The sequence below is a fragment of the Misgurnus anguillicaudatus genome, chromosome 7, assembly GCF_027580225.2.
Source record: "Misgurnus anguillicaudatus chromosome 7, ASM2758022v2, whole genome shotgun sequence".
Lineage (NCBI taxonomy): Eukaryota > Metazoa > Chordata > Actinopteri > Cypriniformes > Cobitidae > Misgurnus > Misgurnus anguillicaudatus.
Genome location: NC_073343.2, coordinates 33,123,267 through 33,139,228, shown reverse-complemented (window position 1 = coordinate 33,139,228; position 15,962 = coordinate 33,123,267). Strand labels below are relative to the sequence as shown.

Genomic DNA, 15,962 nt, shown 5'->3' with positions numbered 1-15,962 from the left:
GGGGACTGGTGATTATTTAAGGCTCTATAAGCTTCACTTGAGGTCAGAAATGATTGAAAATGCCACGTTTAGTGAGATTGCAGGACTCTGACCTGAACAGGGCCATTGGGATGCTGCAAGGAGGCATGACTCAGTGTGAAGTGGCATTCGAAGTGGGGACGTCTCAAAGGGTTATTTCCAGAGCCTGGAACAGGTTTATAAGGTCTGGTAGTGTGAGTAGAATCCATGGTGGAGGCAGACAATGGGTCACAACACCAAATCAAGACTGATACTTGACCCTGCATGCCGGCTGAAATTGTTTCATGCCTGCAGTCAGCCTGCAAAATGACCTACAGGACGCAACAGGGATGTGAGTATCCAATCAAACTGTGAGAAGACGGCTTCATGAAGTTGGCTTGAGAGCCAGAAGACCGGCTGTGAGGGTGCCTCTTTCCAGAGCACACCACCTGGCATGTCTGCAGTGGGCCACAGAAAACCACAGGTGGAGACTGAATAAATGTTGTACAGTGCTTTTCACAGATCAGTCCCGGTTCTGCGTACACTTTCTAGACAGGGGTAGGAGGATCAGGCGTCAACCCGGGGAGAGGAATTTCCCACAAAATGTTGTACAGCATGACAGTTTTGGTGGGTCAATAGTCATGGTTTGGGGGGGGAATCTCCATGGGTGGAAGGAGAGAGCTTATCATCATAGAAAATGGCAGCCTGATTGGCCAAAGGTATAGGGATGAAATCCTGAGACCAGTTGTGCGACCATATGCTGGTACAATGTGGCCAGATTTCGTGCTTATGGATGACAAAGCTTTCCCACATCGAGCAAGACTGGTTAAGGAGTTCTTGGAGGATCAGGGCATTTCAAGAATGGAGTGGCCAGCCCGATCACCAGACATGAACCCCATTGACACATTTGGGAGCAGTTACAGTCAAGAGTGCAAGCATGCCAGGTCTCTCTAGGAACCCGTGTGAAGTTGAGAATAGTGTTGCTGGAGGATGGGCAAGCCATTCCATTACAGAATATCCAAAACCTCATCTCAAGCATGCACAGGCGATGTAAGACTGTGATCAATGTCAGAGGTTGTAACACTGCCTATTGACTTGTTGTCCCAATGCATAACTTTTGTTGTTTCTTGTTCATGTCTTGTCTGTCGCATTTTTTAAACCATGCAATTCATGTTTGTTTTACAATACATACTCAGATTTTTGATATGCTGTAACATGTGTAGTAAAATCTTGTTTTGTTGAACTGTTAAAGCATTATTTCCTGTTTTGAGTCCTGCTTCAAGCTCTCACTACAGTACAGTACAGTATCCTGTGCATCACCATTATGACTATTTTGCTGGCTTCTTGAGGCACTCCAAAGGCACCACACTGCTGCACTGCAGGCAATAATGTTTAAGAGGCATTTCTAGTCCAGTCTGACTTCAGTTAAATCACAGATTTTTGGTAAACTATTGTCTTCACGAATGTGTGACGAGCCACTTCACACCTTGTGATAAACAATCATGTCTGGGCACCATTAAAAGTGATGAATACATGTTCTTGCCTTAGGACAATTTTGATTAACTTTTTTGATCTAGTTCAAATGTTGACTAGTGTATTTTGTACAAACATTTTTTTCTGGGATTTAGCAATCCTGTGAATCACTAAACTAATATTTAGTTGTATGACCACAGTTTTTTAAAACTGCTTGACATCTGTGTGGCATGGAGTCAACCAACTTGTGGCACCTCTCAGCTGTTATTCCACTCCATGATTCTTTAACAACATTCCACAATTCATTCACATTTCTTGGTTTTGCTTCAGAAACAGCATTTTTGATATCATCCCACAAGTTCTCAATTGGATTAAGGTCTGGAGATTGGGCTGGCCACTCCATAACATTAATTTTGTTGGTTTGGAACCAAGACTTTGCACGTTTACTAGTGTGTTTTGGGTCATTGTCTTGTGGAAACAACCCTTTCAAGGGCATGTCCTCTTCAGCATAGGGCAACATGACCTCTTCAAGTATTTTAACATATGCAAACTGATCCATGATCCCTGGTATGCGATAAATAGGCCCAACATCATAGTAGGAAAAACATGCCCATATCATGATGCTTGCACCTCCATGCTTCACTGTCTTCACTGTGTACTGTGGCTTGAATTCAGAGTTTGGGGGTCGTCTCACAAACTGCCTGTGGCCCTTGGACCCAAAAAGAACAATTTTACTCTCATCTGTAACAGATGGCTCGGAGTCAAATAGAGGCCATTGGGCATCTGGATTTCAACAGCCCTAAAATTGTGATAATTAGATAACCCTGTCTCCTCTATCACCTATCAAGGCTGTAAAGTGGGCACCAATTAAAACAAATGCCGTCGTAAAAGGAGGTTCAAAGAAATTCCATCAGAGCCGTTCGAACGAAGATCGCCAGAGACACAGCAGGGGGCACAGACTATACTTTAAATGTGGTTTCATCACAGACATAGTGCTGCCACTAACGACTAATTTTCTAACGACTAATCTTTCGACTAATTTTTCGAATAGTCGACTATTCTAAACGACTAATTTAAAAAAAACTCAAGTGTTTGTTATTTCATTGTGTCCATTTTATTTTGAACCCACCGGTGTCATAAACAATATGAATAACTTAAATGTTACCAAATAAAAAATTACAATGTAAACAATATAAATAATAATAAAAACTTCCAGTGCAAAGTAGATGCTTAACAGAAATATGAAATGTTTCACTTCTACTCTTTGATCTTATATTGCATTTTAACACAACTGAATGCTATTTTACATATTATCTGTTCTGTTGTAGCCTATAAAATAGTGACTAAACATGACCCATCACCTCGTTTTTTATCCAACCAGCTGTTCCTTTAACTGCTGCTAAAATCCTGATTTAGATATGCAAAAATCACCTTACATTTACATTGTAGCTTTACTGCTGTTGCTCTTCTCATAATTGTTGTGTTTTGAGCCATTTCTTGATTTTAAATGCGAGTGATATAGCGCAGACAATTCGGTGCAAATTCAGAAATATAAGAGAATACACTGTTGTTGTTACAAAGACTACAGAACACAGCATACAGCATCATAGGGAGGGAGAAAGCTCGCACACAGACTCACACTACTGCTAATCTTTCTTCAAGTCATGTTAACTCGATCAGTCGTCTTTGTCAGAGACATATGTGAATGTTGACGGTACATTAAAAACACTGCCACCTTTTCACTGTCACGCAAGAGAGAGGCGCGCGCGGTCGAGGCGCTGCAAGCAACATGAATGATAGAGAGAGAGAGAGAGAGAGAGAGAGAGAGAGAGAGAGAGAGAGAGAGAGAGACGCGCTGAACACGTCCAGTGTCACGAGCAAACACTGATAGCCTTTAACATCCAAAGACAGAGTCATTGTACTTCTCAAAAGAGTTAATAAAACAGTACTGACTAGCTCGCCGTTTCATTAATAATCATATAACAGTTACTTACGTTGTCCTATTCTCTGTGGGTGTATCGTCAATAACTCCCGAGTGTTTTCGTTTGAGATGCTCGTGCATTGTCGTTGTGCTCCCGTGATAAGCCAACGACGTTTGGCACGGTGTAACAGACCACTCTTTTATCACAACTTGGCTTAAAATACTTTCATACTTCGGAAGCTTTCCGACTCATAATTCCATAGACTCACCTGCCACCGCCAATTTTTCAAAATTAAAGCAGTGAAGGCAGGGGGAGAGGGAAGAAAGATGATAGCGTAGCAGATTAACCAGCAGGGCGTGCACAGCGCACAGACTGGTGTGGAGGTGAATTACATTGAGCCATTTGAGACATGAGACAGAATTACAGTGGGCCGTTTGAGACGGAAAAAAATAAATATGCGACTCCTCGACTAAAAAAATTGCCGTCGACAAATTTTCATCGTCAATTACGTCGACTACGTCGACTATTCGCGGCAGCACTAATTTATAGATCACAATGAGCTGTTTAAATGTATATGTATGTTATATCCCTTTACTGCATGATCATGTATGTGTGATGTAACTGTGTGTTAACACTTTAGTTAGATTTTGTTCACTGTAGCATGGTTCATATCTTAGGTATGAAATTATTATTCAACGTGATCTTAAATCCATGTCTTGTCTAGTATCAAATTAATCTACTCTTTATTTCCCAATCATTTCTATGTATCATATTACCCTAAGCCGCATCAATGTCATTTAGTATCGATTTGAAGAGTTATGGAAACAAAGTTTTATCATTATGCAATTACGCAAATGTGATGTCTGAAAGAACAAAGGCTTGTTTCCCCGCGCGACCGAACACTTCACACATTGGTCATACACCCAAAATGGGCTGGGCGTGTGAAAGGTCAAAACGGCCTATCGCCCAAGCCATCATTGCTCAATGGCTCAGTTCGCTCAATCTCTCAATCGCTGATTCGCTCAGTATCTCAGTCAGTGGCTTAGTTCACTCATGAGCGCTCAATCGCCCGGTTACTCAGGTAACCTGCCAGCGCAGTTTGGAAACTCGCTGAGACTCACCCAGAGTCCCTCGGATTCATCATCTTTTCTCTGAACCCTGTCCTGCTCTTCGGGACAGTCTTTCCTGGCTTTGCGCTAGAGTTCGGAAAACCCCGCGGACCAATCCGCCCTACGAAACAACTTAACGGACTTCCATCTTAAACGAACACACCTGGATTCTCTCTCTCTCCTTGCTCGCACCGCGAGCATAAGAAACTTCGCACCGCATCACAAAGAGCCAAACGCAAGTATAAACTCATTTTACTCGCTGATGTTCAAGCTTTACCCCTTATAAAATTAAAGCGCTACTTACAGATTTTCCGATGGTTTGTGCAGATGTTAAGCAATAGTGCTATTGCCAAACTTTTAGCCTACTCTCTCTCTCTCTCTAGCATTTTCAATCTTTTCTTTCTCATCTATGTTTTATGTTATTGTATGTGTGTATGTTTAGTTAGTCGTTATGTGTACTTCGTTTTATAGTTAATAAACCGGTTTTGCATTTTCACAATTGAATTGTTTCTATGTTCAATGCTCATGAAATTAAAGTCACTATTTCTGCCTTTTGATCCAGCTACAAGCTGCGAGTAGCACTGTATATCAGTGAGAAGGTTAATTTTAAAGACCATGAAATTAACATTTCTTAGAAGTTAATATACGATTATGGATATATGTCTTCGGTGGACGAACATATTAATTAATTGTTATTATTAATTCTGCTACGCCAGGTAAAACCTGATAAATTTGTATAGTTAATTACAGTTAATTATACATAGTATCCCCTTTTGAGCTAAAATCTAAGATTCCCTTGGGAATCCCCGTAGTGTTTCGGTCGGAGGTTCATAGTGTTTCAAATAACGTTATTCACCTCCTCCCGCTGAAATTCGCTACACATCAGTCCACAAAATGTTCCTCCATTTCTCTTTAGGCCAGTTGATGTGTTCTTTAGCAAATTGTAACCTCTTCTGCACATGCCTTTTTTTAACAGAGGGACTTTGCGGGGGATTCTTGAAAATAGATTAGCTTCACACAGACATCTTCTAACTGTCACAGTACTTACAGGTAACTCCAGACTGTCTTTGATCATCCTGGAGGTGATCATTGGCTGAGCCTTTGCCATTCTGGTTATCCTTCTATCCATTTTGATGGTTGTCTTCCGTTTTCTTCCACGTCTCTCTGGTTTTGCTCTCCATTTTAAGGCATTGGAGATAATTTTAGCTGAACAGCCTATCATTTTTTGCACCTGCACCTCTCCAATCAACTTTTTAATAAAAGTACGCTGTTCTTCTGAACAATGTCTTGAACGACCCATTTTCCTCAGCTTTCAAATGCATGTTCAACAAGTGTTGGCTTCATCCTTAAATAGGGGCCACCTGATTCACACCTTTTTGATGACGTCAGTGATTGAATGCCACACTGCTATTTTTCTGAACACACCCCTTTCAACTAATTCAACTAATTGCCCAATTGCACAGCCTTAAGAGCGTGCATATCATGAATGCTGGGTCTCTTTTGTTTTCTGAGAATCTACTGAACCTACTGGTAACTTGTTTGCCACGTAGCAATAAAAAATATACTAAAAACCTTGATTATTCTGGTTAGTCACATTGTACTGCTATTATTTTGAACAATACTGTATGTGTGTGTATATATAACCAAAGGATTATTAGGAACACCATACTAATACTGTGTTTAACTGTGTTTTCGCCTTCAGAACTACCTAAATTCTACGTGGCATTGATTCCACAAGGTGCTGAAAGAATTCTTTAGAAATGTTGGCCCATATTGATAGGATAGCAACTTGCAGTTGATGGAGATTTGTGGAATGCACATCCAGGGCACGAAGCTCCCGTTCCACCAAGCTCCCGTTCCACCACATCCCAAAGATGCTCTATTGGGTTGAGATCTGGTGACTGTGGGGTCCATTTTAGTACAGTGAACTTATTGTCATGTTCAAGAAACCAATTTGACGGTTATGACGTGAGTCAAATGTGACGGTTCGTCACATAACCGTCGGGGGGGGGGGGTTTGCTTGTTTAAATGCTCGTGGATTGACGCGAAAGTGTCATTTTACCATAAAATCATGAATGTGATGTCAAGTGTGTTTTAAACAGTAATGACTTTGAGAAATTTAACAGAAAGCAATTAAATATTTAAAAAAACACACTGTTGCCAGAAGACTACGCTGTCACTCTCTGCCCAGCATAAATAAAATCCTCTTTCTATCATTATCTTAATAATCTTCAGAGAAACAGATTTGTGCCATGGGCTTTTAATTCTGTCTATATCTGTCATTACAACCAGAACAGCAAGAAAACAATGTGGATTAAAAAGCGTCTTGAAGAGGTTTTGCTCATAAATGCATGTAAAATAAAGTAATGTGAACTTGAGACTGTTATACTGTTATTAAACTGCGCAATATGTGCTGCAAACGCAGTCGGTGTAAAAGCACAATGGCCACGCACGGCAAACGCTCTCCGCATACGCGCTGCTCAGTGCTCATGCATGCGATGTGAAACCAGCATTTGAATAAGCTAGACACTGATTAGCTACTTGCTCTAAGTTTATTTACAATTATCAGCAAGACAACTAGCAGTGAATGTGCTTTCAGGAGAGTTAGTAGATTAACATGGGAGGATTTCAACTTGAAAAGCGGGGCGGACCTTTCCGCGTGTTTATTTGATTCTATAAATTAAATAGAAGGAAGAGATGATTTGAAAGGTGAGACTTTGTTTAATATGTTTAATCTCAAAAGTAACCAAAAAGTGCCCTGGTCTCTCCTGTATGTCAGCGCGTTGTCAGTGTCTGCTCCGTCCTGTATTTTTCATTGTGTGACGTGATAAAATGGTGGGGCGTGTAACAGACTGTTGACAATTGTTTTTAATTAGTATTTAAACATTCTTTATGATTTTTTTTATATATTTTAATAACACGATTTTGTCGGTTATAGAGTTCTAATGATGGTGTTCAACTATAACCATCGGTCTCACGGTTATATAATAACCGTCACACCCCTACTCAACAGAAATCGAGACTCATCAAACCAGGCAACACTTTTCTAGTCTTCAACTGTCCAAATTTGGTGAGCTCGTGCAAATTGTAGCCTCTTCTTCCTATTTGTAGTGGAGATGATTTGTACCCGGTGGGGTCTTCTACTGTTGTAGCCCATCCGCCTCAAGGTTGTGCCTGTTGTGGCTTCACAAATGCTTTGCTGCATACCTCGGTTTGTAACAAGTGGTTATTTCAGTCAAAGTTGCTCTTGTGCTAATGATGATACACATAAATGGCAATACGTATAGTAAAGTTGAAACAAACCTTTAAACTCGATGTGACTAAATTACCGTATACAACACAGTAAGTGAGCATCAGAATCTAAACTGCACCTGATAAATCCTTATCAGTAACTTTGTATATTTCTATTGTGCTTGTGAGGTTGCTCTTAGAAACACGTAACGTTACATACCACAGTTATATGATAAAAAAGCTTTGTTGAGTGTTTGACCTTTCAAACGCAACTTGCCACACAAATTACAACACAGTAAGCAGGCATCAGAATCTAAATTGTGGCTGGTAAGTCCTTCTTTATCACTTACTTTGTATATTTCTATTGTGGATCAGATGTTACAACAGGACATATCAAGCGATCTCTTCTAACAAAGCAATAGTGAAACGCGAACCTTAAATAAAGTTAAATGTTTCACTTATTGTGTAAAGTTATACTGCTGTGTCATTTTTGTCAGATCCAATATAAGTGGTGCTTTAAATCACAGTCTCTCTGCAAATCCAGCATCGGCTTCTTTACAAATGAATCCACGGTACACAAAGTAAACAAACACTCCCCACGCGAGCTGGAACTTCTTAAAAAAAAACTTGATCCACGCATTCCTAATGTTACGTTCTGAGCCTCCGTTATCCAGCGTCTGTGTTCTTCCCATAGACGGTTCTTCCACAACCGAAAACTGCGTTTCCATGGTTACTCCATCATAACAGATCACCGCGTCAAAATAAAAGTATCTCAGAAAAATATATTTAAAAGTAATTTTGGTTATATTTGGCAATCTTTAAAGACATATTTACTGATTGTTGAGACACAAGTGTGTCACGCAAAGCTGTGGGCGGGGCTACAAAAGTGGTCATTGTATTTGGATTCGGGGAGGTGCTTCAATTCTACTTTGACGTCATATTTCTCCGAAATACTGTTGTAATACTGGCTTGGTGCCAAAAATTGGTATATTTCAGTAGCACAGACGTTTTCAGTTCGGAAACTTGCAGGATGTTCTTTCAAGTATGATGACCTCTTAAATAACAAATTATCAAGTTAAAATTTAGTATTTGATTCACAGCTCCTTTAAATCACCTCTCTTTCCCATTCTGGCATTAAGTCTGGAGTTCAGGAGATTAGGTGTGTTCGACATCGGCTGTGGTTGGATGTATCCGATCGGCGAGATTAGCCGCGTTCAGGTGGGGAGGAGCTGAAAACGGAGACGTGAAGTCGGACGCGCTGTGCTTCCCGTAGTTTGCGGCATTTACGTCAAGCATGGCTGATCACGTGCCGTTTGCTTGATTAATCGCATTAAACATGATTTGTAAGATGTAAACTACATAAAAAGTGAATTATACTGTTTTGAATGTCCGTGTATGAGCATGAGTGGAACTAAAGAGGCTTACAGCATCTGTTTTTACAATAATAAAGTTCAACATAAGCATATATTATTTAAATATCAATGTAGTGGGGTCTACGTTTTTTATCCAATTTATTTTGATGAAGATGACACAATATAACATCGCGACTACATGAAAAGAGCTTTAACTGTTATAAAAATACAGATTTGTGAGCATTTGTGGAACTGAGGGCGTGAAAATAAACACGAAAAAACACGTGATTGTTGTCATGTGGTGAATCCGACCAGTCGTGAAACAGCTGTGTCGTCATTACAGCCCGTGCAGCTCCTCTTCGCGAACTGCACTGGCTAACTCAGGCGGCTGATCTCGAATCGCTCTCGCGGTACTTAAAAACCATATGACACAATCACGTGCCTGCAGCGCCAGCTTAAGTCGGACAAAGTTACTAACCGGAATGCACTGCTTCAAGTCAGCCGCCGATCGGTCTGCGCAGCGCCGCATGAAGTCGAACACACCTATTGTCTTGACCAGGACCACACCCCTAAATGCATTGAAGCAACTGCCATGTGATTGATTATAATTGCATTAATAAGAAATTGAACAGGTGTTCCTAATAATCCTTTAGGTGAGTGTACACACACACACACACACACACCCACACACACACGTATGTGTGTGTGTGTGTGTGTATGTATGTGTGTGTGTGTGTGTGTGTGTGTGTGTGTGTGTATATATAACGAAAGGATTATTAGGAACACCATACTAATGCTGTGTTTAACCTCTTTTCACCTTCAGAACTGCCTTAATCCTATGGTGGCATTGATTCAACAAGGTGCTGAAAGAATTCTTTAGAAATGTTGGCCCATATTGATAGGACAGCATCTTGCAGTTGATGGAGATTTGTGGGATGCACATCCAGGGCACGAAACTCCCGTTCCACCACATCCCAAAGATGCTCTATTAGGTTGAGATCTGGTGACTGTGGGGGCCATTTTAGTACAGTGAACTTATTGTCATGTTCAAGAAACCAATTTGAAATGATTCGAGCTTTGTGACATAAGGAGTAGACATCAGAGGATGGGTACATGGTGGTCATAAAGGGATGGACATGGTCAGAAACAATGCTCAGGTAGGCTGTGGCATTTAAACGATGCCCAATTGGCACTAATGGGCCAAAAGTGTGCCAATAAAGCATCCCCCACACCAAATTCTGACTCTACCATCCGAGTGTCTCAACAGAAATCGAGACTCATCAAACCAGGCAACAATTTTCCAGTCTTTAGCTGTCCAATTTTGGTGAGCTCGTGCAAATTGTAGCCTCTTCTTCCTATTCGTAGCGGAGATGATTTGTACCCGGTGGGGTCTTCTATAGGGGTGGAACGGTACATGTATTCGTTTCAAAACCGAATCGGTATGGGGGTCACGATTCGGTGCATGAATTTAAACGGAGAATAAACGGTATGAAAATAAAAAAAACTTGTGTGCAAAATAATTTATGTAATGCGGAACTACTGTTAGATACACGGGTTCTTTATGGACAGCTAATCTGTTGCGCCGCTTTAGCTCTGAAGCTCTGATTGGCGCCGATGCAGTCGAGCTCCACCTATGTATGCGCTCTATCAGAGCCCGTCTACATTTTGGCACTCTGCAGTTTTTTGTAAGGTCGACGCCGGTCCAGTCAGTTAGTGAGCAGCGATAGCGAGAATGGCAAGTGGTGTTCCACAAGAGTTAAAGAAGCTGGCAGAGCGTCTAAGATCGCAAGTTTGGCAAAACTTCAGTTTTCCAGTCAGTTACAATAGTACAGGCAAGAGAGTGGTGGAAAAGACGAGGACTGTGCATCGGCGTTGTTCAGCAGTTGTTAGGTATGTGAGTGGAAATACATCTTCAGGGCTCTCAAGTCTCACGCATTCACCTTGACACAAACACACATTTCAATCAGTTCACACGACTTTGTATTTCTCACGCTGAGAAGTAGGAGATAAATTGTCCTGCTAATATACAATTAATGGACGAGGCGCAGTTCTGTCGAGTTCAGCTGCTTTTTTTAAAGTGTGCTCAACTTTACGCAGCACCATCAGCGTCAGAGTACCGCGAGAAATCTTGCGGAGGAGGCTGATTTCAAATCGCTCTCGCGTTACTCTGACGTCATCCACTTGTCGTTTCTTGCAGCGCCTCGTGAAGTCGTACACACCTATTAATTCATCCTACAAGCCTACTTTTTTGTTCTTTAGTACATTAACATGAAATAAGGCCAAAATGTTATTTTAAAATGTATTTAGGTAACACTTGTAATACATTTGAACCCATATTTGTATGAAAGATGAGTACAAGATTACTTAAAGTGGTATACATTTTTGAAATACGAGATAGTATGTTAAATGCATTTCAGTTCATATTCATGACATCTTAAAATAACACTGATAAGGACACATATGTTTTTAAGATTATCTTAAGTACAAAAAAAAATGCCTTCATTGTACCGAAAGTGAATCGAACCGTGGCGCCTGAACCGAGGTACGAACCGAACCGGGACTTGTGTGTACCGTTCCACCCCTAGTCTTCTACTGTTGTAGCCCATCCGCCTCAAGGTTGTGCGTGTTGTGGCTTCACAAATGCTTTGCTGCATACCTCGGTTTGTAACGAGTGGTTATTTCAGTCGAAGTTGCTCTTCTATCAGCTTGAATCATTCTGCCAATTCTATTCTGACCTCTAGCATCAACAAGGCATTTTCGACCACAGGACTGCCGCATACTGGATGTTTTTCCCTTTTCACACCATTCTTTGTAAACCCTAGAAATGGTTGTGGGTGAAAATCCCGTCTGGCACCAACAAACATGCCATGCTCAAAATTGCTTAAAGGGGCGGTGAATTTGTTGATTTTATTGTTTTATACTGTTGTCTGATGTCTACTTATGATGTTTGCATGGTTTTTACATTCAAAAACATCAAAAGCAATAAGTAATATGCTATTTGTAACATGGATTAGTGGCTGTCTGGAGAAAAGCTTCCTTTAAAGGGGCGGGCCGCATTAAAGACCTGGACGTAAACACCCACTGCTATGATTGGACAGCTTCATTCCCCGTCATTACATGTGGGGAAATGTTTTAAAAACATTAATGTGTAAAAATAGCACTAAAACACACAAATATGTTTGAGCCAAAAAAGATTCTGGGTGCTAATGATGATACATAAATGACAATACGTATAGTAAAGTTGAAACAAACCTTTAAACTAGATGTGACTAAATTACTGTCTACAACACAGTAAGTGCACATCAGAATCTAAACTGCGGCTGATAAATCCTTATCAATAACTTTGTATATTTCTATTGTGCTTGTGATGTGAGTTTGCTCTTAGATACACGTAACGTTACATACCAGTTATATGATTAAAAAGCTTTGTTGAGTGTTTGACCTTTCAAAAGGCAAATTGCCACACAAATTACAACACAGTAAGCGGGCATCAGAATCTAAATTGTGGCTGGTAAGTCCTTCTTTACCACTTACTTTGTATATTTCTATTGTGGATCAGATGTTACAACAGGACATATCAAGCGATCTCTTCTAACAAAGCAATAGTGAAACGCGAACCTTAAATAAAGTTAAATGTTTCACTTATTGTGTAAAGTTATACTGCTGTGTCATTTTTGTCAGATCCAATATTAGTGGTGCTTTTAATCACAGTCTCTCTGCAAATTCAGCATCGGCTTCTTTACAAATGAATCCGCGGTACACAAAGTAAACAAACACTCCCCACGCGAGCTGGAACTTCTTAAAAAAAAACTTGATCCACGCATTCCCAATGTTACGTTCTGAGCCTCCGTTATCCAGCGTCTGTGTTCTTCCCATAGACGGTTCTTCCACAAACGAAAACTGCGTTTCCATGGTTACTCTATCATAACAGAGTTATATGGCAATCTTTAAAGACATATTTACTGATTGTTGAGACACAATGCGTCACGCGAAGCTGTGGGCGGGGCTACAAAAGTGGTCATTGTATTTGGATTCGGGGAGGTGCTTCAATTCTACTTTGACGTCATATTTCTCCGAATTCCTCACTTGGTCGTAATACTGGCTTGGTGCCAAAAACTGTTATATTTCAGTAGCATGGACATTTTCAGTTCTGAAACTTGGAGGATGTTTATTCAAGTATGATGACCTCTTATATAACAAATTATCAAGTTAAAATTGAGTATTTGATTCACCGCTCCTTTAAATCACCTCTCTTTCCCATTCTGGCATTAAGTTTGGAATTCAGGAGATTGTCTTGACCAGGACCACACCCCTAAATGCATTAAAGCAACTGGCATGTGATTGGTTGATTAGATAATTGCATTAATAAGAAATTGAACAGGTGTTCCTAATAATTCTTTAGGTGAGTGTACACACACACACACACACACACACACACGTATGTATGTGTGTGTGTACTGTAGTATAATGTTACATTTGACAGGTTATTTCTTGACATCATATTTGTATGTATGTATGTATGTGTATGTATGTGTGTAAAACAAAAAGATATATTCTGCAAACAATTAGTCGTGATAAACTGTTTGGTCTTTTGGTTAGCAAGTTCGTGACTTTAAACCCCCTTTCATAAATCAGGTACTCCAGTGACAGTTAAAAAATACAACAATAATTGAAGAGACATACCTGAGATAATAAACTCCTGACCATCATTATGATCGTCTTCATATTCATCTGCTGTGGGTTCTGTTTTTATCTTCATCATCAGGTTCTTGCAGTCGATGAGTTTAACTGAACACATCTTCATTGTGGTCTGCAGGATCTGTTGATGTTCTCCAGCGTTACAGACAGAATCCAGAGACTCTGTGGAGGTTTGATCCTCCTGTAAGCTCTGTTTACTGTCACACACTGTAGTGTACTGAGTGTTTGTGGGCTTTGACTCAGTATAACCGAGTAAAGTGAGACTGAGCTCTGAGTTCTGTGTGTGTCTGGATTTCTCTTCAGAGAGTTTAGAGTCCAGCAGTGTCTGTGGTGTGCGGCTCTGATCTCTGCTCATCCACACTGAATCCAGACGTCCATCAGTCAAATACACTGAAGATTCACAACAAACCACATCCTAACAACACACAGAGTAAGATTATAATGATTTGATGTTGTCAAACAGGCAAATGATGTTTAAGCTGTACAAACCTCTCTCTTCAGTCCTTCATCTCCTCTTAACCTCAACTTTGTCTCCAGTAACGCCACCTCTTTCTTCAGCTGAGAGATTTCTGTGATGAAATCCTCAATATCCAGCATAGACAGATCAGTTCCTACTGATTTACAGCACATCACATCCATCTCATCTCTCATCATCAACATCTCAACACAAGACCGTGTTTACATTCAATAAAACACTCAAGAGAGAAAAAACCGAAGATACACAAACACATCACACACGAGCTCTTTCTTTCTTTATTGGGTTTATCGGCGGATTAAAGAGCTGCAGCGCCTCCTAACGTACTGGAGAGAGAAGACACTCAACACTTCTTCTTCTTTTAGGATTTAATGGCGGTTGGCAAACAAACTAAAGATGCTTCCCGCCAACTACTGACAGGAGTGTGAGGTACAGACAGTTTGATAGATCATTTATTTACAAATTTTTTTTTAAAGTGTTTATATCTATTGTGTGTGTTTATAAAATGTATTTATTTATATACATATATAATAAACAGTTGCTTAAATAAATGCTTGTTCGACAGCACAGGTTTAATAAAAGAAAAATAGAAAACAAAGGAGTTATTTAAAAACCTCTTTGTTGGGGAACTACTTTCTTCCGCCACGGATTTAAAGGCCGAATGAAAGGTAACCCTTTCGGCTGTTTTGAATCTCATAACAACTCAATAGACGGAATAGCCGTTTCTTAATATTACCGTTTCCTGATCACAAAGTGTATTTTTAAAGAGCACCTATTTTGTTAGAAATTAGTACCTTATTGTAATATATTGGTCTCCCATAGTACATATATGTGATAAAAACTTCAACTAACGCATTATTATTGTTAATAAAGCCTACATACCTCAACAATTTTGCAAAGAAATTCAAAAGGTAATTATTATAACGTACAACATTACTGTGCAAACTATATGGAAACACCAAATGTAGCACATAGAAAATATTTATTTAAATGATGATAAAACTATAGTACAGTACTATAGTAAACTTTATTATGAAAGACTGCTTACTTCATTAGGTTTTAAGGAGAATGCAACCGGGTCCAGGGCCTCTTACCTGCGTGAGTCGTCACTTCCATTCCCTTCAGCGCTCTCCATCCCCCATTTTTGAGGGCGTACCCAAACAAAGGAGAGAGGGCTAAATTATGATAATGTTGGTCTTGTCTACGTCACCAATCCCAGGAAGTAAACTGTTGCCTACAATCCGAGTGTTTTTTGTAGTCCTAGAACGTTGGAGACATTTTCTTTGGGGTATCTACTTTTTGAAGATCGTTAACATGTGAAGAGTTTTGTTGCAAAACGAGATAACCACCGTTTTTTTAATTGTTCAGAAATCTTGTTCTTTGGTTGTGCATTCCAGTTAATTTCAATTCAACTGCAGTTGGTTTGTTTTGATTTAAACCTTCATAACTTTAAAAAAAATACAGCTAAGTAGCACCATAAAACAAAATAATAACATAAAAATGGATTTATCTTGTTTTGCAACGAAACTCTTCATGTACTTATACACACCTACACACAAAAGGATGTTTAAAAACATGAATCTTAAAATAGGTGCTCATTAAGATTAGTTCAGTGGAGAATATACATGTACAATTTTCAAATCTGCAGTCGATTAGTATAGTGTCTATTTGAACATTTGCTTAGAAAGATTTGGACGTGTAGCCC

At 39.9% G+C, this 15,962-nt stretch overlaps 1 protein-coding gene across 1 annotated transcript in view; it reads right to left on the bottom strand.

The window, feature by feature from the left end:
• The window catches only part of LOC129418122 (uncharacterized), a 28,570-nt gene extending 13,983 nt beyond the window's left edge, over positions 1-14,587 (bottom strand). Inside the window, exons 1-2 of the mRNA XM_073869172.1 lie at positions 14,272-14,587; positions 13,768-14,197 (exon numbers count right to left, since the gene is read on the bottom strand). Coding sequence (XP_073725273.1) covers positions 13,768-14,197; positions 14,272-14,442 — 601 coding nt within the window. The 5' untranslated portion in view covers positions 14,443-14,587. The remainder of the gene's footprint in view (positions 1-13,767; positions 14,198-14,271) is intronic.
• Between the last annotated feature and the right edge of the window lie 1,375 nt (positions 14,588-15,962).